At 40.9% G+C, this 22,416-nt stretch overlaps 1 protein-coding gene across 4 annotated transcripts in view; it reads right to left on the bottom strand.

The window, feature by feature from the left end:
- The window catches only part of sdccag8 (SHH signaling and ciliogenesis regulator sdccag8), a 50,500-nt gene that overhangs the window by 22,892 nt on the left and 5,192 nt on the right, over positions 1-22,416 (bottom strand). For 3 of the 4 annotated variants that reach the window (XR_003441100.2, XM_047812531.1, XM_027150139.2), the window contains exons 10-15: positions 22,028-22,180; positions 20,403-20,537; positions 19,894-20,010; positions 19,596-19,738; positions 7,231-7,358; positions 3,482-3,590 (exon numbers count right to left, since the gene is read on the bottom strand). Coding sequence is in view for 2 of the 4 variants with exons in the window: in XM_047812531.1 (XP_047668487.1) it covers positions 3,482-3,590; positions 7,231-7,358; positions 19,596-19,738; positions 19,894-20,010; positions 20,403-20,537; positions 22,028-22,180 (785 nt within the window). In the remaining 2 variants the exon portion in view is untranslated. Of the gene's footprint in view, positions 1-3,481; positions 3,591-7,230; positions 7,359-7,746; positions 7,830-19,595; positions 19,739-19,893; positions 20,011-20,402; positions 20,538-22,027; positions 22,181-22,416 lie in introns of those variants that run through there. The other variant, XR_003441101.2, reaches the window with a different exon arrangement.

Raw genomic sequence — 22,416 nt, 5'->3', positions numbered from 1 at the left:
GCGTACAGACGAACAGCTCGGTCACGGCTGGCCTTTGGGCTCTGTATTACTCACTGCACAATGACACGTTCCAAACATCACCAGATTATCCAAATAGTCAGATAACCTGCATACTCTGACATGTTCGACTGGACGAAGCGTTCCAATTTTATTCACAACATGCGTATTAATATTATTCGGTTTAATCATAGTTTTCTTTTGAAAAATCTACAATCGTTCCCTCTTGTTCGGTTAGGACCGCAGTGCTGTTCATAAAGACGTTAGAACGTTTGTATACATGTATAATAAACGGGAAGACATTTTGGAAACGTAATTCGATTCACTTTAATCTGTTTAGCGATTCCAATAATGGACATTGTCTAAAAGCAGCTTTAGATAGAAGTAGAAGTACGTTCAAGGATAAAATGGTAGAAAAAGTGATTAAAAGTTCCTGTTAAAATGATGTTGCGCTGTTCTTCATGTAAGAAAACTCTTCGGAGGCGTGTCCACACAGTCAGGCTGTTTGATATTCGTTTTATTAGCGTAAATAAATTGAATGTGATCTTGGTGACATATTAACAGAGCTCATATGTCACCAATTTATTTACACTAATGACATTAACAAGCTGTTCTAAACATTTAAACTCGACGTAAAACTGACGCACCGTCAGAGTCAGGTTTTACTAGACAACTTATAGATTCTAATCATTTCGATGTCTAGGTTCATGTCTATCTTATTACAGTTCTTTGTTCTCTTTTTTTGGTTGAAACAGGTCAGTATTTCCTGAGTGAGGTTTTTGATACTCTATGTTTACTACTTCCAGCAAATACTCACAGTCTCATGTAGCAGATAACTGAAGAAGTGTTTGAGAGATCAGGATACCGCTGCTCAGGTTTGTCCTTGTTTTTACAGTAGTTTAATTCACATTTCTTTTAGTAATTAAAATCGGCCGCGCATGGAAACACGCTAGTGAATTAGATGGATCCGCTTTACAGGTTAGCTGCTTTTCTATTGGTTAGTACAGTAAGTAAGTAAGTAAGTTTCTTTCTAAAGCACATTTAAATTCAGCTCTAGCTGACCAAAGTGCTGTACAGAGACACACAGTAAAACAGGTAAAACATATGAAAGTTAAAAAAAGAAAGACAAATTAACACTCAACAGGAAAAGCCTGCCGGTACAGATGGGTTTTTAGCTGTTTTTTAAAAACCCCAACAGAAGATGCACAGTATATGTGCAAGCGCTAATACTATAGATAGAATATTCATTTTAAAACTAGAATGAATTGTTAAAAAAAAAATGAATGAATGAATTTCCTAGTTACATAATTGCACTTTTTTCACCAAACAAGGAAAGGATATAGTTTATAATCACACTATCTGGTGTCACTCAGATGAAGATGAGTCTGGTTCCTCTCAAGGTTCCTTCATCATATCATCAGGGAGTTTTCTGCTATCCACCGTCACCCCTGGCTTACTTATTAGGGATAAACTTAAATGCATAATGTATCATTTAAATCCTGAACTTATATATGCTTTGTGACTGAACAATATAGAAATAAATCGGAAATGAACTTAAAATACCATTTTTACACCGTTTATTGTCAGTATTTTTTAAGAATTTCTATGGCAACTGCAGCATTTGGCAGACGTTCTTATCCAAGACAACTTCCATTTATTTCATTTACTCAGCTGAGCAGTTGAGGGTTAAGGGCACCAGCTTGGCAGTGCTGGGATTTGAACTCACAACCTTCACAAGTCCAATCTCTTTAAAATAATAAATAAATAAATAAATAAATAACTGAGCTAAATCCACCCACCATCCCTATCCATCCATGTTCAGAGTGCACGACATAACCTACTGTGCAAATTTGAGTACGTTATTTCTATGATAAATCAGATATTACAGATTTCACGCAATGTTTTAAAAATTCCTTACGTACAACATTTTAATGCCTTAACTAGATCGTGGCTACAATTAAAAGGAATGAATTTAAAGTGGTTATATTGTTTTTGGTGGTGGCGTTTCACATTACCACTTCTGACTCACACTACAGACTCTGAACAGATGAGACATGACACAAAGTGGAGAATAAACGCAGTCTGTTTTCGTTGTCAAGAATTTTTTTCTTTCTTTTTTGGAGCAAACAATGCGGTCACTTTACTAATCAGAGCATGGAGGCTAAAAGGAATAAAAAACAGGGAAAAAAAAAACTTTTAATATTCAGCAAGTTGCCTTTAGGTTCATCATTTACATAAATGCATATAATTGGCTGCAGCGAGCCTCGCTGGCCGTCTTCTGCTTTACAAATGGTTTTGGTACGAGTCTCAAATAAGATTTAGCTTGGGGATAAAAAAAAAAAAAGCTAAATAAAAAGTTTATGATATTCAAAATATGCTAAAAATATTATTTTAGATACTTTTATCTCTGACCTTCGGAGACCTTGTTAAAAAAAAAAAGTATGTTATCCTCCATCATCTTGTCTACTATAAAGTTTGATTGATTGGACTGGTTCATGCTTATACAGCGGTCCTTATTATATAGTAACACTATGGAACAAAATAGCACAAATCTGTTTATCTGTGTGTCTTCTTGATTTTTCAGTGGAATAGGGGGATGGGGAGGAGAGAAAGCAGGCCAGAAGCTGTGTGTACCTTCCCAAGCTGGGATGGCTGACCGTGGCAGATTGCAGGCTGCAATGTGAGTAATGCGCTTTACGCTGTTTTAACAGCTGACTACCCCAGAGGCCTGAGGTGAGAGGCGCTTGTGATAGGCGCAGAACAGAGCCAGGACCCAGGACAGACTGCCATGTGCCAGCATACAGCAACAGATCCCTGACTGGGACATGAGCATGGACAGGATGCAACGTTCTGGATAACACTGCTCACAGCTCTGCTCTATATATCACCCTGATATTGTGGCATGTCGGATAAAACCGTGGCATAGAATCTGCACAACTGTAAATAGGACAGGAAGTCACTTATCTGGCAAACACTAAGAGGTAGATTTCATATAGCATTTGCAAATGATTGCGCTATGAGCATAAAGCAAGCGCTCTAGTGTCAAGTCTGATCGGATTAAAGTGATATTTTGGTGTGTATGTGTATGTGTATATATATATATATATATATATATATATATATATATATATATATATATATATATATATATATTAGTTCTGAAGGAGTATTTCATTAACCCAGGTTTCTGGATGGTTTCCACATGCACTGTTTACATGTGACAAACAAACCTTGAAACTTAGCCCAGAATATCAGAGCATCCCTAACAGGGACAGAAACGCATGTTATACAATATTTTAACGCAGACCTTCAGCTCAATAGGTCTTTGACAATATAAACATCCTTGTGAAAGGAAGGAAGAGAGACAGAGAGAGAGAGAGAGAGAGAGAGAGAGAGAGAGAGAGAGAGAGAGAGAGAGAGAGAGAGAGAGAGAGAGAGAGAGAAATCCGTGCATTTAGCTTTAAGGAAACTGAGCACTACTCGCCTGTTAGACTGGGCCAGCTCTTCCATTCTTGAGCAAAGCGTGCGACACTCTTCCTTCAGCTTCCCTATGAGGCCATTCTGCAAGCTCAGCAAGACATCCATGTCTGCAACTGAGGCACAAAGACAGAGCAAATAAACATGGTAAATATCAACGAAGGAGAACACTTAACTTCTAACATCTCTCTCTCTCTCTCTCACACACACACACACACACACACACAAATAGATAGATAGCTAAAGAAATAAAATTATATGGACATAAATGAAAACACATTTTGGGATTCACTGAATGCCATCATTGGACATTCATAATTCAGAGAATTATGATTCTTTGTAGTCGACGAGTCAATCACTTTTATTATTTGACAGCTTTTCCGAATTGCTCAGCGGTCACATGTACACCACTATGTTATAAAGCTGCATTCAGCAGCCTCTGAGCACATGTCATAAATGACGCTGCATCGCTGCTGATTTCTTGATTGGCCAGAAGGTGTTGATTTGTTTTCTCTAACAGCACAGCTCTGGCGGTAGTGCCATCAGGTATATACACTAATGATCTTGCTCTGATACATTGGCTTCCTTTCGTAACAGCTCATTCACAGCAGGAGCTGTACGATGTATGTCGGCGCTTTCTGGTTTCTCAGTACCATAAAAATTGGCACTTCTTTTAAGTTATTAACTTAAAGAGAGAGGAAAAAAGATAGGGGTTGTAAGTAAATAAATTGTTTTGTTCCACACCATTACAAAACGATGTAACTATAAGCGGTTACAAGTGTGAAGCGATATTCATCGATAGATTCTATCTGTTACCAGATTGCTATGGTATGAGAGGAAAAAAAAAAAACAAATACATTGTGCGCTGTTATAGGAAAATAATCAACTTTGGGTATTATTTTTGAGTTTTATTATTTTATTTGTTTACAATTTAAGTATGCCAGGCCCTTGACTTCTTATACAACAGTGTGAGAAAGCACAAAAGTCTGCAGACTAAAACCTTCAGTGATTATTACTGTGTATCGAGGGTCAGAAATGAAAACTGCAATACGATAGTATCCAAAAATTAGAATCGTGGTCAGCTTCATGCACAGAAACTTCAACTCACTTCTGAAGTGACCACATGTAATAACAACTAAACAAACAAACAAACAAACAAACATAAATAAATAAATAAACAAATAAATAAATAAAAATAATTAAGCTTGTAATCAGACATTGATGATTTTGAAAATTCATCTATGAGATGGAAGTCTATGACAATACCGTGGAGTATAAAAATGCTTTTTTTCCTATACATATATATATTTTTTTGTCTGTTTTTTTTTTTTTTTAACTCTTTACCCTCAGTCCTGTTGTCTTATGTAGCTCTTTGTCTTTAGGTAGCACCGGTGTCTGGGAGGACCGTTGTTTCATGCCACTAATACTGCATTAGCTTTACATAGTCGGAATGACAATAAAATAAAATTATTCTTGACTTGAAATAACAGATACTCAAGCACACACACACTGCACACACATTCATCTTATTAGGCTGGTTAACTGAACCGACAGTCACTGTGTGTGTTCTGCACAGTGACTACGTTGTTTGTATATGAGCAATCTGTTCGGCTTTTTAGCTTTACTTCCTCCAGTTAAATTAATATATAGGCAGGAAGAGACAATTATATATCAATAGATAGAAAGAGATTATATTACCGTGTGTGCATTTATATCCACACTCTGAGGGTTATTCAGAGCATGTATACTGTGTATCTGATATTGATCTACCAAAAAAGAAAGAGTGAGAGAGAGAGAGAGAGAGAGAGAGAGAGAGAGAGAGAGAGAGAGAGAGAGAGAAGCTTGTCTCTATCTTTGGATCAGGATAGAGACAGGATGTGGAAATATGGGATTATGTAGGCATCAGAACTCCCAAATAAAACATCAGACATAAGTGACTTAAGAGTTAGACGGTTTAACAGCCAGTAATCTCAGTAAACAAACTGTGACTCAATTTGGCTTCTGAACAACTGACAAGAATTATGTATTAAAATTATTATTAAAATATCTTAAAAAACTTAAAAAATAGTGTTCACAATGCTGTTCTGATACTTGTATTATTATATATTATACCAAATAATTATTTAACTACATACAATTAGGTTAATACAGTTAAAACTTTAGACACAAGTAAACTGATTTTCGTTACTGAATGAGATATATCTGGAGTTTTCTATTTATCGGATCAGCACCTGTGCGTACGTTGATGACCAAAAACTGATTTGCAGTTCCTAGATTTAGTACATATCTAATACTTCTGCTAAATAACCGTTCACATTCATCTACGTTAATCAGATCCGCCTGCCATTCGCTTCACTTTTTATGTTCACAACTCTGTGAGCAAATCATAAGTAATAAAAAGTGACAAAAAAATATTTTGGAGTAAAACAATTGTGCTAGAAATATACATATACATATAAAAAAACAAAAACAACAAAGAAAAAAAAACCCTGAACCGAACAGGCAGGAAGTGTGGAAATGTCACTAATCTTGTAGATGATAGATGAAAAATAAGAAAGGAAAGAAGTGTGAGTGTGAGAAAAAGAGAGCAGACTTTACTAACAATCAGTGAGACAGTGCGAAAGCAAGCGAGAGAGAGAGAGAGAGAGAAGTGAACAGTGATCGTATAAGAAGCTGACCTTTTCTCTTTCACAAGTTGAGACTGCATGAAGCACAGTGTGACATGTGACATGGTGTGTGCAATTGTCCTGTCACACACCGCAACTTTACTCCTGAGGCACTTTTTAGTAAGAAAAACAAAACCAATAGAAATTCTCTCACCGACTATACAGATTTCATTTGGCGGTGTTGATCGATTGATATAGACACCCATCACCTGTTTGTAACTAGCTGTTGATATTTATGTATATTGTTAAAATGTTAGCAAAGACAGTCATAACATAAAGCAGAGTTGATGTTGTTGTAGGTTTTTTTTGTTACGAGTCATAGCATAGCATCTGGTATTCTCAGATGTTTGAGAGATGTTTACTGTTTGATGGCATAAGACAGTCAAGTCAGATAAATGCTGACCTATGTCAGAATTTACAGGAGGTAGGGACAAAGTCAGTCACATACATGCACATGACTGAGCAACACTCGTGCATGCACACTCGCACAATGGAGAGTCAGTAATCAGGACAAAAGGCCTGGTCATGTGCAGGTCGCTGCGATAATGCTACGTCTAATCGTTTTAGAAAGGAGAATACGGGACCGAGCACACAAGGAGGGAAAAATAATTAGCTCGTATGAGTGGCCATTATATGCTTAGAAGGAGAAGCAGTCTGTGGTATTAAAGGACTAAATCTATAAGCCCACAGAGTTTCCTGCTGAGTCTCTGATGCCATTTCTCTTTAGACAACATGTGTGCCATGCAGACGCGCCAAAAAGAAGCCCTTTGTTTTCCCAGCGCTTTGTTCTGGCGATCAGCATGCCTCGAATTTTCTCGAAACACAGGTAAATAAACTCGTCGATCCAGATGGTGCAACAGATGTGAGAGCAGCACTCTGAAATCAACAGACAGTGGGCAGTGCTGCCCGCTTCCCCTCCATTTTTAAACGCTAACTAATATGTAGCACTGCGGCTCTACAGTGCCGAGCATCTGCTCCCTTCGGCCAGCCAAAGGTTACAGGTGTTCCTGATGCGGAGTAGAAGAGGGAGGAGAATGGGATGACAGGAGGAGGTTGTTTGGCAAGGGAAAGTACGCCAGTGGACACCCACCATTCTTCTCGTGCTGCGCTTCCATTTGCTGGAGCGTCTGTGTCAGCTCATGCTCGCGCTGTTGAGCCTGGAAGGTCAGAGCTGCCATGTCCTCCACACAATGCCGCTCCAGTGCTTCCTTCTCCTTCCTGCAGAGATAAAGAGCGAGACAGAGAGAAAGATGCATCACAGATTGTTCTTAAAGATACTCAACATAAATAACCCACAATAACAAACGCCTTTTTTATTTCAATTTTTATTTTGTTAAAGTTCTTGATCCATACACGTTACTTCATTACTACTCAAGTGTGAAAATGAAGGCAGTTTTTTTTAACTAATATAAAATCAAAACAAATTCCACCATGAACTGTTGAACCGTCACCAAATTCTGTTACCAAAAACAGTTTCTCTCTTTAAATCATAACTGTGGCCAAAAAGAGACAGACTGGAAAAAAAAAAAAAAAGAAAAACAGAAAGAAACTGCACAAAGTCAAAGTGCATTAATTAACAGCAAAGCCCAAAACTTTTCTCACACACTGGGTTTGGAACGTAGCTGGAGAAGTGACCGTCTCTGCAGGCCTGCTGTCGTCTGGAGTGTGAAGGCGCTCCGCCCGCGAGAGCTGTGAGAGAGAGAGAGAACGGCGAACCCCCGCTGGGCTTGAACAGCGGCCTAAAACACCATCCACACCAGCGCTCAGCAGGGGGCTCGCAAAGGCCTCGCAGCCAGCCATTTGTTAGCACGCCTTTCCAGGGGGCCCAGGCAGGCGTGGGTGCGGGGGCGGCCGGCGAGGGGTGGTGTTTGTCGACCAATTAGCATGAGACAGACCGCCAGAAAGTTCCGATGAGAAAAGTTGGCTTACAGTCGAGTGTCTGGACACCGGCAAGAGGGAGAGGTACACCATTGTTCTGCTAATGGCTCTGAGTGCTTGACTAAGCAGGTGAGATGGAGCATGTGATTCAGAGGTTATGCATGATAGAATATGAGGACTATCTGAAGTGACCTTCCAGCTTTGTTTCTGATTGTAAGAAATAAATAAATCATTTAAAAGAAAATCACGTGCTGTCATCTCTGTGTTCCCTAAGACACTGTACTCAGTACTCAAGTGTGCTCACATGCGGGACGCTTTACTCAAGCTGCAGATGCACTTTAAAGACCAGGGACAAGCTAAGTTCAGCTAGCGGAGCACCTTGAACCTGTTATGCTGCTATGCGACCATCTACAAATGAATAAAATTATAGAGAAATGATATCATAGGAGTTTCTTTTCACATACCGAAAGCTGTGTACAGGAGGCAGATAGAGCTCAATGTCTACGCATCACCTGCAGCAAGGACACCGGGTCCAGACTGTGAAACCACTGTATTTTACCCATATTATATGAACTTAATAAGAATTATTATTCAGTTTCTTTAAATCACCCAGTCAGGAAAAGCAATTGATTCTTGGCACAAAACCGTACGCTGTAGTTTATGATGTACAAAAGTTTAGCAGCATTTAGTAAGTAAATGAGTTACAAAACGGTGAATCCTAACAAAGCTAAGTGTGATGTGTTGAACACAAATCTTATATACACTGTAGCCCACTGCGAAATCAGTCCTATTATAAGCAGTGTAGACACACTATAGCTTCCTGCAATGCCTGCAAGAATAGCTGCCCGGCTACAGGAGGTGCAGTTCTGGGGTCTGCTGGGGCCGGTCAGAGGCCGTGTCTCCCATGCCAGGTCAGGGTGTGTTTTCGGAGTGTGTTTGCTCACTGGCGGTAATAATGTGAGCGAGGCCTAATGTCTCGCGGCCGTAAGGTGGCTTTGGGTGGTAGGAAGCTCGGTGGCTGGGTGCTGGTGAGGGGAGAGGGCCGCGGGCTGCCTAAGTGGGCACTATTCAAGCTGTTGCCCATTTGATTTGGAATACCACAGACTGCTCGTGCGCAGAGTTTGCAGCACCCCGCGGTGCACCGTGATCCTATGCCAGGAATGACCAAATGCTACCGTTCCTAAAATGTGCGCAAATTGGAGGCAGCCGGTTGGCTTCATCACCGCTCGACAGTACATGAAGAGACTTTGCCACCATTTGTATGGTAACACATGTGCAGGGGGAAACTTTACAAAGTGCACTCGTACCGCGCGACGGGAGGAAAAGTTAGCCGAACTGACACCTGCACCATGCAAATGATAAAACAGCATAAAGCACTCGCGATCCGATTAGAATACTGCATGATTTAACATAATCAAGTGCTGATTATCGTTCGGTGTAATACAAACAGTGAAAGTGAACAATCAAGAAGTAGAGAGCTGTAGTGGAGAGAGAGCGGAGGTTTCTATGTTAATGAAGTTGTGCTACAACAATGGCACTTTATACAACATGCCTAGTTATTATCTATCTGCTTAAACATGCGAGGATACACTGTTGTTGCCATGTAGGTACAAACTGTTCCAAGTTAACTGCTTGCATTAGACTTCGGTATCCTAGTTTTTATAATATTTGGAAATACTGAATGATGATAATTATATACATATGTGTGTGATGAGATAGAAGCTACGAAGCAGATGTGTAATTACACAAATCCTCTCAATTATTGCTTATGTTCACACCAAAAGGAACGAAAGCCAATCCATACACAACATCAACGACATGGTAAACAGAAACACACATTATTTTTAACTAGTGATAGCAAATGGACTTAAATTAGTCTACCGTAGAACAGATGGGCAAACGCAAAGCACTGATAAATAGAATCTGTTAATTAATTTCATACGTAGTTCATATCTAATTTAGCACATCGTCCCAGTGCCAAGTACATGATTTTTTTTGTTGTTGTTGTAATGTTTGGAATTTTCTATAGTCACTGACTAAGTCACAGTAACTCCATGTGTCTTATGGAGCATAAAGTAATATGTGAAAAAACAACACACACACACACACACACACACACACACACAGACACGCACACAGATACATACAGTACACATGCTCATACACATGCAAACACACACACACACACACACACACACACACACACACACACACACACAAAGTCTCAGGTGCTTTGCTGCCTTTATTGAACCAGTTATCACACTTCTCTCCTGTTTTTCTCTGAGACACACACACACACACGCACACACACGCGCGCGCAAATGCGCGCACACACGCGCGTATACACACACACACACACCATCCCTCGGAAAAAACCACAGAGATGAAAGATTCCAACCTGCCACCCCAAGTCACATCTGCTTTCCACACACAACTATTTACTCTCCATCCTAACTGCTCCTAATGCCGCTCCTATCGTCCCTACTACCCCCCCTCTATCTCTCCATCTCCCTCCTTCATCTATCCTCTCTCTCTCTCTGCATGCTCTCCCCCCTGTTTGCTGCTCCCTCCCACCCTTTTTCCTTTAACTAAACTGGCTCTGGCTTCCTCCATCTGGTCCCCTTTCCTTCAGCAGCCCCGCACCTGTTCACACCTCCTCTCCTGTTGGACCGCATTGAACATTTTCTCCGCTGCCAGGGCTATTCTGGCACCCGCAACCTCTCTGTCATTCAATCCATCTGTCAGAAGTGAACTTTGTTTACCACCAGCTTCTGCTTTCTTCTTCAAGAAATGCAAAGCCCCCTCAAGGTCAGCGGCAAAATGAATTGCAGTTGCCACCGATTTACAAACAACCCCTTCTCTCTCTCTCGCACTCCCTTCGGCATGCACAGACACTTTCTGGAGCTGCAAACCTTCTGTAACTAACTTCCTGTTTTCACCAATATGTCTCTTATAGATAGTCATATCGGTGGAGATAGCACTTAGCACATAACATGTTCACATAAGTGTGTAATAATATTTGCTCTAATGCAAGGAGCAATAGCTGGCAAGAAAAAAAAACATTTTGTGTAAAACCTTTGATACAGAAGAGCAAAGCACACACAAGAGGGAGGATGAGTGAGTGAGTGAGAAAATTAAGGACAGAGTGCTTTCCCTGGATGAAATGGCATGTGCCAGTGATGGTGTTGATGCCCGGCTCTAAGCAGGGGGACACATGGCCGGAGCTAGGGGCCGACCTGCAGGGTGCTCATGCCAGACATCCCACCTGTACCACCTCTAACCAAATGTGCCCGCCAAAAGCCCATGTGTTTGTGGTAAGAAATCAAAACTAAGTGGGAAAAAAGCAACAAAGCCGCTGAAGAGCACAACAAACACGTGCCTTTAAACCAAAAGAGTGTCGGGATGGGTGAGTCTGGCGGCGACATCCAGCACTTCCTCTGCTCTCCCTCATGAGCTTTGTGATGAACTTTATCTGCCAGATGGAGAAGTAGAGCCATGCTCCATGATGAGAAAAATTTAAACTGCTGTATGTGCGTGCATGTGTGTGTGAGTGGGAGTGTGTGTGAGAAAGAGAGAGAGAGAGAGAGAGAGAGAGAGAAAGAAAAGAAGCAGCAATTATTGAACTTGTAAACCATGAATTCAGGGTCCTGTTGGATCAGAGCCTGTCCCAAAAACACTGGGTGCACGGGGGGAGAATTCACCTCGGATGTGATGCCAGTCCATCGCAGGGCACCATGCGCACACTCATTCACACCTAGGGGCAATTAATAGTAGCCAATCTGCCTACATGCATATTTTTGGACAAGCAGAGAACCCAATGGAGGACACCAATGCATCCACGGGGACAAAGTGTGGGACCCTGGAGCTGTGAGGAGGTGATGTTAAACATAAATATATTGGAATAAACATTCCAATGGATCAAATATCCACAGTTAAGTAAAATTCACAGGCAAATAAACAAACAAACAAACAAACAAACAAACAAACATAGATAAATAAATGAATGAATGAATGAATGAATGAATGAATAAATAACTAAATAAATAGATATTCCTATTCTTACTGCACCAATTATCAACACACCGAAACACCCGTGCACATTAAACTGACAGGATACACAAGCATACTTACAGTGACCAAGAAAAAAAAGTGTCATGGACACAAAGAACAGGAAGAAAAATCAACCCATCTTCCAGAAACAGTAAGTAGGGCACTCTCTCTGGGCAGAGCTGGCCCAAGTGAGAACAGTTGCACCCAACAGATTTGCCTTCACTTTGCCTCGGGGACTCATAACATTCTGTCCTTTGCCAGCGTGCCTGACTGAGAGCTAGGCCATGGCACTCTAACACTGCTCCATGGCTTTCCTTCCTCCCAAAGTCATTACTAGGACTGTTGAACAACACAAAAGAACTTAAAAAAGATACATCATACGGTTAAATGCGTTTCTATAGTCGGGCATTGTTGGAGGACCTTTTTTTTTTTTTGCATTTGAACATTAACATACATCTAATCGTTGTACGTTTAACAAAAGTATGAGGGTGAGTCAAATAAAAAAATGAAAAAGTATGACTGCGTTGAATCATGTGAAGGAATGTTTAGTTCTGGACACTTTTCTGACACTTATTTGCGATAAATAAATAAACTTTTGTGTGCAATACTAAATACTGACCATGCTCATGTTTGGGTTTAGATATAATCCTAAATAATAGGACTGGTCATTTTTAATGATACTACATCTTAGCTGAATTGATTTTGATTACTCGGGTGGTTGGATCATTTTCCATAACAGCAGCTCTCACCGAGGCTCCAGGCGTTCATCCTTCACTTAGAAGACACTTCACATAATCTTAACATAATCTCAGATAAAAAAAGAAGCTATATATATAATACTGCATATCTATATAAAGATATAATTGGCTACAGGAGAGGTTAGGAGATGTTTGGAAGGAGTCTCCAGTGTCAGTGTTTAGGTTTTCCACCACTGTAGTTTTCAGGATTGAAGAGCGGCTGATTGTAGAACTCCAACTAATGTCTCATTGAAACATAAAACAGCTCAAAAGCATGATGTGTCATTCTTATTAAATTAAAAAAATTGTACTGTTGTCAAACTGCTGTGGTATATGAGGAACAAACACTTCTTTATGTATAGGTTATTGGAAAATAATAAACTTTCCACCACTCCGAGCATTGATTATTATTATCATATAAATATTAAAGCATTTATTAATAACGATTAGTAACACACTATTAATTGTGGTTATGACTACATATTTGGCCTACAGCTACTATAAACAGAAGCATTCTGCTCATGACAGATGAAGGAAGCTCTGGCACTGTGTAAGGAAAATCAGGTTCAGAGACCGTGTTCTCCCGAGTCTATACAGGCTCCCAGTACAGAGCTGCAAATGAATGGCACACATGTGACCGCCTTGAACTTGGTTAGGGTGTTAAATAATGGAGTAAATGACTGGCAAATGAGTTGAGATCTTGCTCAATTGAGAGGCATAGCCTCTGGCATGGCATCTTGTCTTACAGGCCAGCACAGAAGCATGTCGAACCTAAGATAAAGAGAGGAAGTCACCAGTAATACATGACAGCGTCACAAAGTGAGACGTCTAACCCCGTGTGTACGATCTCTCAGAACAAGTGCAAGTGGTTGTGAGTTTCAGGAACGCTATAAAAGTTTTGTCCCAAACTTTCAGCCTTTTTTCCCCCCTTGTTGTCTAAAGAGCCTTGCACACATTCAGTAATTAATCATAAGTGATAGTAATAGACCTGTTTGTTACATTGAGAAACGTGACCTTCTGCGCCTTCTAATAGTTACATAATAAAGTGCCCACATATACTAAGTAAAAAAAAAACTCAAATAAACAAACATTTCTATGTAATTTCTATGTAAATAATTAAACCCAAAAACATTATACTCAGGAAAAGGAGTCCAGCCTAAAACATGGATGATGCTGATTTGCTCATTAATGATGAATGTGAATGCATGGCAAAACAAAACCTGTCGATATTTATTGAGTTTAAGTGGAGAAATCACCAGCAACATATTTATATAATACTCATTATATACATTTGGGAGTAAAAACGCATGCTTGTGTGGGATTGGGACAGTGTGTTTTCCATAATTATAGGAACAAAATGACTGAAATCGCAATGCTTAAAGATTACAATGAACCACTGCGGAGCTACAGATACACTTAAAACCACATACACAAAAAGTTCAGTATGTAACAAGAGGGGGAAAAAAATGTTTCAACTTGTACATAAAAATAAGACCTTCACAACAGAACAGTAGAAATATGCTTATTGTTGTTAAGTATATTATTATTGCTATGGCTTTTACAGTAACTGAAAGTCTAGACATGCTAATATATTTTGGTAGTTTAAGGAGTTCAATCTGTGTCTAACTTTGAACACCCATGATAGTTATCAATGCCATATATAAATATGATGTAGTCCTATAACAGTTATATTACCCAGATTGGATCTTTTTAGATTTCTTCTTTTTTTGTTAATAACAGCATTGTTGACATGCCAGGTTGTGGGAGCAACATGCCTTTGAACACACGATGGCTGTAAAGCAACCAGGGAATTAGTTCTATTAGTTGTAACTAACTAATAAGGAGATTGTGTGACAACTGACTTTCCTTCTATTAGGATTTCGTAACCTGGATGACTGGATGATGAGAAGAATAGACTGCAAATGTTACTGTAGATTGTGTAGCACATACACAGAAGATGTTACACCCATATACACAACTACAGTATACTAGACTTTGGGGCAAAGCTGAAGTCTTCCAAACAAAAGGCCATGTGATGTCACGTTCGGTGAGGTCGAGAAAGACAGAAGACAAAGGCTGTGGTCCGGCCCTGTGCCACATGAGAAGGAGGAGTGAGGGCCTGCAGCCTTGTAGGCGAGGCGTGAAGACGTGGCAAGGTCTCATGCCAGGCCAATGGGCACACCACTGTCAACATCATGGAGCTCTCCCGCCTGGCCGGCAGCGGTCCCAGCTGCCCCATCCGTTACTGTCTGATTAGTTCTGCTAAGCAGCCCCTCCCCTCCCAGCCCTGCTGCCATCTGCTTCCCCCAACAAGATGGCTGCTGCCCAGCACCTCGCAAACCGCCCTCCTACCTGCCAGTGCCCGCGCCCGCCCTCGCCCCAAAGCGCGAACATGGCTTCTCACGGCTGGCGGCAGCCTCCTTTCTTTTTTCCCTACTACTTTTGACGAAGGGCACAGGCTTCGTTCTTTTGTTGCCCGTCGGATGGTACACGCACCTCCCACCGACTTGGTCTTGCAGCAGTTTGGTGGAGCGGCAGACTTCACGCACAGTGGCAGCCTCCCTCTGGCATGGATCTGCATCTGCTCGCTCTTTTATTCATTTTCCCATTCTCGCCTATTCGGGGGATTGTGCTCTGCCCTCCCACACACACAAACACACACACAAACACACTCATGTGAGGTTGAAGGAAGGCAGAGAGGCGTGTAAAGTTTAATGGAATTCTGGGGTGGGATGAGAAAGTGCTTTACGCCAACGCTGCAGTAGGTCTTCGGTGCTTTATGGGCTTTAGAACAAGAACTTTTTCAGAGGACAAGTCAATGACACTGTCAGCATAGTGCAAGAGGCCTCATGATCATCAGTACGGGAGTTGCTGAAACACAGTTGCTCAAAAAAACCCTAAGAAGTTGTGTACTGCCCCCTCTCCAGACCTCTGTGCGACAGTTCTGCACATACTACACACCAAACACCCAATTAAATCTAAATGCTTTAAACACTTTTCATGCATCATGTCTATTTCTGAAGTGTGATGAACCACAAACACATTCACTTCTAAGGCCATGTGTCATCTCACGCTGCAAGCGAAATTTCAATTAGCCCTCTGAAATGAGAGATTTACTAAAAATAAATGTTTTACAAAGCTTTAGCACAAACAACAACCGCAAAACAAATAAATAAATAATAATAATAATAATACATGTCTCTCTGCATTCTGGTCCAAAGCAAACACAAAAGCATTGACTTGATAGGAAAATCAGCAATGCAGGACAAAATCGTGTTTTACTGTATCCATGTTCACGCTAGAGTTTACGTTTTTGGGAAGACGTTTGAACTCCGCTGTGTATAGTAATAAAGATGTACTTGATGTCTCAGGATGACGTGGGCACTTTTAAACAATCCAGTCAGATTACACCACAGACAAGATAATGCTAATAAAAAGTCCAGGGCTGATTTGTGTCTTATGCACAGTTGGTGATAAACATGTGCTAGTTTGATATGTAGGATCTGTGTTACGCTGAGTACTTAGTTCTTTGGTCATAACAACAGGTGAAAATATTTGTCATGAAACGCTTAGAGAAACGCACCAACGCTTAGAGTGATGGTGTTTGGAGTCCATGACCTAGTGGGCCAGTATTGCTGCATTCACTGGTAGAGACTTTAAAAATATGTTTGTAAGATGCTCTGGATAAGAGAGTCTGCCAAGTGCCATAAATCTTATCAACTCTTATCAAACCCAGAGAGGTGAGCATGAAGTTGTGAATCAGAAGGTGAGAGCCGCAGCGAGTGTATGTAGATCTTCGGCTTGCATGTTTTTTTCCCTCTTTACACGTTGTGGAGTCTGCTGAATGTTGTGAGAGTTTGGGGGTGTGTAAGTAATAAAGGGGGGTGGTGGTGGTGAAGGGTGGGGGGACAAAAAGGCATAAGCAAACAAAAAACAAACAAACAAATGGAATAAAGTCTGGGCTCAAAGCCGTCAGAAGGCGGAGAACAGAGCGGGGGGATTAGGACAGATCCTCGGCTGCACACCGCACAGCTGGCTGATGATCCGATGCTGGAGCCGCCGGCCCTGTCTGTCTACCCGACATGCGCCGGGGGGCTGGGGAGCCCGGGAGAGGGCCCAAAAAAATAAAGCAGCAAGAAAAGGAAAGAGAAAGACAGAAGGGGAGGGGGGGACACAAACAAAAGACAACTGCTTCATTTGCGTCCGTTTGGAGCGAGCTGTGATCACTCGGGCTGAGATGAGAACAAGAAAAGAGGAGAATCAAAGGGCAGCTTCAGAGGCCTCGTTCACACGGCCACCCAGCAGGGTGTCTGACGTTCCTGCTCTCACACGAGCTACAGCTGATCCGTCTGTGTGGAGTTGGTATAAAGCAAGAGAGAGCTGCAGAAGACAAGTCTTAGCCCCAAGGAAGACAAAAAGAATGGACAGATGTCTGATGCATCTGTGCACTGTGGCAGGTCCAGAGAACCTGCTCCAGCAGTGCACATCTACCACACACACACACACACACACACACACACACACACACACACACACAAAAGCTAAAAACCTCTGTGCTGCCAACAGCCAGGCTGGTCAGCGGCTTAACCTCTGTGATCTTCAACAGGCCATTTTGTTGCCGGTGTGAGAGCAAGTAAAGAGCATTTAAAGGACAGAGTCGTCTGCTTCACTACTGTTCCTGCACAGACTACCCACTGGGCAAACAAACCTCAGTTTAGCACTAATAAATAATTCAAGCTGAACACTGCGCTGGCTAAACCATCAAACCCTGTTTCAGTCACTCACAAAACTAAACATCTTGCCATTTTACACTGTTTCTAAGTCTAGACAATTACACAAATCATACTTTATTGCAGAGATGTGCTTTGCCTGCCTTAACCGATTTTAGTTTTGGTTTCCTTGTTTCCTGAAAAAGATGAAAAGTCCCAAAGACTGGACTCTGTGGTTAAAGTGTAGCAGCGTCAGTGCAACTGAGACAGTAGGCAGCATCGATCCTGCAAAGGATAAAAGTTTCAGCGCTTCTTGGAGGACCTAAGACAGTCCACGTTCTCGAGGAGACGACACATTATTATTACTATGCGTGATATTTTAAATCATAATTCCTATTATTATACAAACTGCATAGTCATTTTCTTTTTAAAAATAAATGGCAAATGGGATTGAACATCCCATGTCATAAATTCACTATAAAGACCGTCTTACAGAAGGGATTCAATTGTGGTAAATAAGGTTAGGATGTTTAAAACAAAGGCTACGGTGCCTTTAACTTGGACTGAATTGGACTGTTATGTGATGGCGTGATTCATCAAAACCTCCACATTTCACAGTGCTCATCTGGAACAATAAAAGACTTAGCAATGTGTCAAAGGAGTCATTTGAGTATTTCAGCCTTCTGTGAGATGTGTTATAAAGTCCAGAATCGAATAGTAGACTGTGGATCTATACATTAATAAAACAACAAAAAAAAAAATGTAGATACTCTTTGCTGTATAATATTCAAAATAATGGAAAACCTATTGGGTATTACTAATTATTTTCCCGTTAACTGATCACCACACTCTTACGTACAGTAGAAGAGGTGAAATGGATCATGTGGTTTCTCAACACACAAGGACTTTACCAAATGTAAACAAATTGTCCAAATTACTACGTTTCCGAACAGCATGGTTCCCTGCAATACCTCATAAACAATATACGGCCGCGTCGTAATACTCGGTCATTCCTCTGCTGAACAGATGCTGTCCCTCCTCTGCAGCTGTGCAGCTGTCTCACACGCTACCTCTTGAGAAACAGAGCATGGGATTTTATTCGCACCCATTGACGATGGCTCGCTGCCTTACATCACTGCTGGCCAACACCAGGATCGAGATAGAGGGTAAAGGAATAAAACCTACAGACACTTTTTCCCACAAATGCTACATCTGTGCATCAGCACTGTATAGTCCTGTAAAGACTGTAACAGAACTTTAACAGGATATGCGTTCATATTTGTTGCGTACTTGATCTCGTGACCTTCGTCCTTTCTGCAAATCAGAGAGCCACACGAGTGACAGGAACAAAAAGAATTCTCAAAAATCTTGCCTTAGAGTAATTAAACCTGCACCCTGAGCCAAACTGACACACGGGTTCGTCAGTAAAAGATTCTCGACGCACTTTGGCAAGATTGCAGGAACACGCACCACCTCACCACTTCAGTAAAAAAAAAAACCTCAACCCAATGTCTGGTGATAGAACATGCCCTCGTGAGACTGGCACACTGTTAATGTATCCATGTTAATGTAAATTAATGAATGTGTAAATTGCTGCTTTGCTTACACTAATCATTGTGAATTCATGGTGCAAGAGTGATGGTGTAAAATTAGACTTCTTTTACATGAGAAATCCTGCCTTTATTTTTCAACAATAAGGGCAACAATATCGGGATCTTTTCAGTAAACAGCGAAATGTATTTCTCTAATAAACAATCTCTGTCCAAACACAGCCTCAAATCCTTAAGGCTCCGTGCAAAATTCTGAAGATCAGCTCTAAGCCTAACTCAGAGATGACACTCGAAGTAGCTTGAGTGTTGCTAATTACCATTAAAACCAACAAACAGAGCACAGCACTCTGGTGACGTTATTCGGAGGGTCAGCATGTGCCCGCTCTCTCCGGGCCTGTTCCCCTGGCACACGGTGTACTGTGGCGTTTTAATAAAGTGCGGGTGCCTTCCAGCCGAGCCTCTGGCACTGTGCTGAGCACAGCGTGCGGACGGGCGCAGTGTTGTGGCATGTAATAGGATTAAGGGGGTTACCTGGTGAGGTGCAGTTGGCGCTGGGCGCGGTTCAGCCCCTCTGCCAGGCCGGCTGCCTCCGTCCGAGCTCGGCCCTCTGCCCTCTGGGCCTCCTCCAAACGCTGCTGGCTGCCACTCAGCTCTGCAACCAGCTTCTGCACTTCCTGAAACCCGAGAGAGAGAGAGAGAGAGAAAGAGAGAGAAGGGGGAATACATGTACTGCTTATTTTAATATGCTTATGTTCTGAATTATATAGCACACGATGCAGAAGGTACCATTCATATTTCTTTTTAACCCTGAACCCAAGCAGTCTCTTACCTGTTGTGTTAACTCGAGCTGCCGGCCCAGGTTAGAGCGAGAGTCCCGTAATTCCCTCTCAGCCTCTTCTCTCTTAAGCTGGGCCTGACTTAACTGGTAGCGCAGCTCCCCACATGTCTAAAACACAGTGCCATAAGCTTTATGACAGAACTGTTACATCCAGGATCACTTTTCATAACTGCAACATTCCTATTCCAAAGTCAAAGTTGTCAGTCCAAATATCAAATGAATAAGAGGACACTTTCACAACTCTACACATGCCTACACAAGAGGTGAAGAAACCCAATTGTGCCATCCATTTACATAGCTCTACTGCCATCTGGTGTTCAATTATTTCCATTACAATTCACTTCCACGTAATCCATATAACGTTAAATAAAACAAAAAACATGACGATTATGATTTATGTTTTCATGTTTTGAAATACAGCATGGTGAACAGACTAGAACATTTGCGGTGAAGCAGAAAACCCTGAGAGTTACTGAATTCCCTGTGTGTGCTTTCTCTACCCGGCTGTTGTCAGTCTCCTGAGCGGTGAGCTTCTTAAAGGCCTCCTCTAGCTGAGTGTTGAGGGAGTTCCTCTCTCGGTCTCCTCGATCCAAAAGTCCCTCTTGCTCGGCCACTCTGCATGTCAAGGAGGTCACCTGCATTGCACAGAACGCATGCAGTGCTTTGAGACTCAATGCTGTGCTAAACCTGTAGAAACTTACATTTCTACTGGAAATTTTGACCTAAAATATACACAATCATGCATCAAACATCACTAAGATCTTTCTCAAAAACAACTGTACACCAATTAACCAATCGTGTGACAGTAGTATAATGTATAAAATCATTTGGATACAAGCCAGAAGCTTCAGGTAATGTTCACATCAGTCATCAGAAATGGGGAATAAATCTGAGATCTCAGTGACTTTCACAATGGAATGAATGCTGGAGCCAGACAGGTTGGTTCACGTCTTTCTATGACCACTGATCTCCTGGCATTTTCACACACAACAGTCTATAGAGTTTACACAGCATGAGGTGATAAAAAAACCACAGAACTGTTGACAGAAACGCCTCGTTGATGAGAGAGGTCAATGGAGAACGACCAGACAGGTTTGAGCCGACAGAAAGGCTACAGTACAGTTGTGGTGAGCAGAAAAGCATCTCAGGATGCACGACAGCTTCTAACGCCTTCTTTCATCATGATAATACACCATGTCGCAACGCTACAGTTGTCTTAAACTGGTTTCATGAATATGAGAATGAGTTCTGGGTTTTTCAATGGCCTTCAAAGTCAGTGAATCTGAATCCAGTAGAACACCTTTGGGATGTTGTAGAATGGGAGATTAACAGCATTAAAGTACTGCATCATGATGAAGTCATGACAGCACGACCAGAGTTCATGCCATTAAGAACTGAGGATGATTTAGTATAGTGTTCCTTATAACATGCTCAGTGAGTGTATATAAAATAAGCAATAATTAGCAATAGCAAAACAAATATATATATATATATATATATATATATATATATATATATATATATATATATATATATATATATATATATATATATATATATATATACACACACAAGTAGTTAGCCACTAGAGGGTAGCAAACATAACCTTGTTTTTAAAACGGTCTCCATTCACTAAGTTGTTACTTATCATAATGGTGTCATCATATAGTTTATATGAACACAAACATTCCCTGACCTGCCAAGAGGTATATTATTATTATTATTATTATTATTATTATTATTATTATTATTATTATTATTATTATTATTAAGAAGAAGAACAAGAAGAACAAGAAGAAGAAGAACAAGAAGAAAATCTTTTTTTTTGGAATTTCTGCCATTATTTTTTGTAAACTATTATGTATATACACTTATCTTTTAGCTCAAGCAAAAATTTAATCCAAATGGACATTATTTCACATTAATGAAAAGGAGTTTCTCAATTTATTCCAAATGTCTCCATTAACCATGACAGAAACATGACAGTGTGATGCATCTTATACATTTTTATTTATAATTATTAATTGGGGAAAAAAGACTCTGAGAATATTTAAGTGGTATATCGTTGTTAAAATTCAAAGGTTGCAGGTTTGCGGGAATAATCCTTTCGGCTAAATGTACTGACCATCTGGGCAAGCTCCTCTTTCTCTCTCTTGCTCTCGGAGCGAGCTGCATCCCTCGCCTGTGCAATCTTCTCCTGCTCCAAAGCAAGTTCCTTCTCCAGTCTTTCCCTCTGTCTGGCCAGTTCAGCGAGAACATGCTCACACTGTACTTGTGCCTAACACCCAGGAAGAAAAACAGTTCTTGTAAGCACTTTTTGGGTTGATGATTGATGTTGGGTACTAGATACTGACTACACCTTAAAAATCAGTTGCTCACATTAAAAATAAAAAACTTCTGAAGAGCCGCATTTGCTGAACACGTATCCTTGTGTTGAAATCAAATAATCCCTTATATTCTTTTTTCTCAATCCTGGCCTTCACACAGCAGCAAATGTTTGTCCATAAGAGTAAA

The sequence above is a fragment of the Tachysurus fulvidraco genome, chromosome 4 (assembly GCF_022655615.1).
Source record: "Tachysurus fulvidraco isolate hzauxx_2018 chromosome 4, HZAU_PFXX_2.0, whole genome shotgun sequence".
Lineage (NCBI taxonomy): Eukaryota > Metazoa > Chordata > Actinopteri > Siluriformes > Bagridae > Tachysurus > Tachysurus fulvidraco.
Note: the sequence above shows the minus strand (reverse complement) of the source record. Positions and strands in the feature narration are given on the sequence as shown.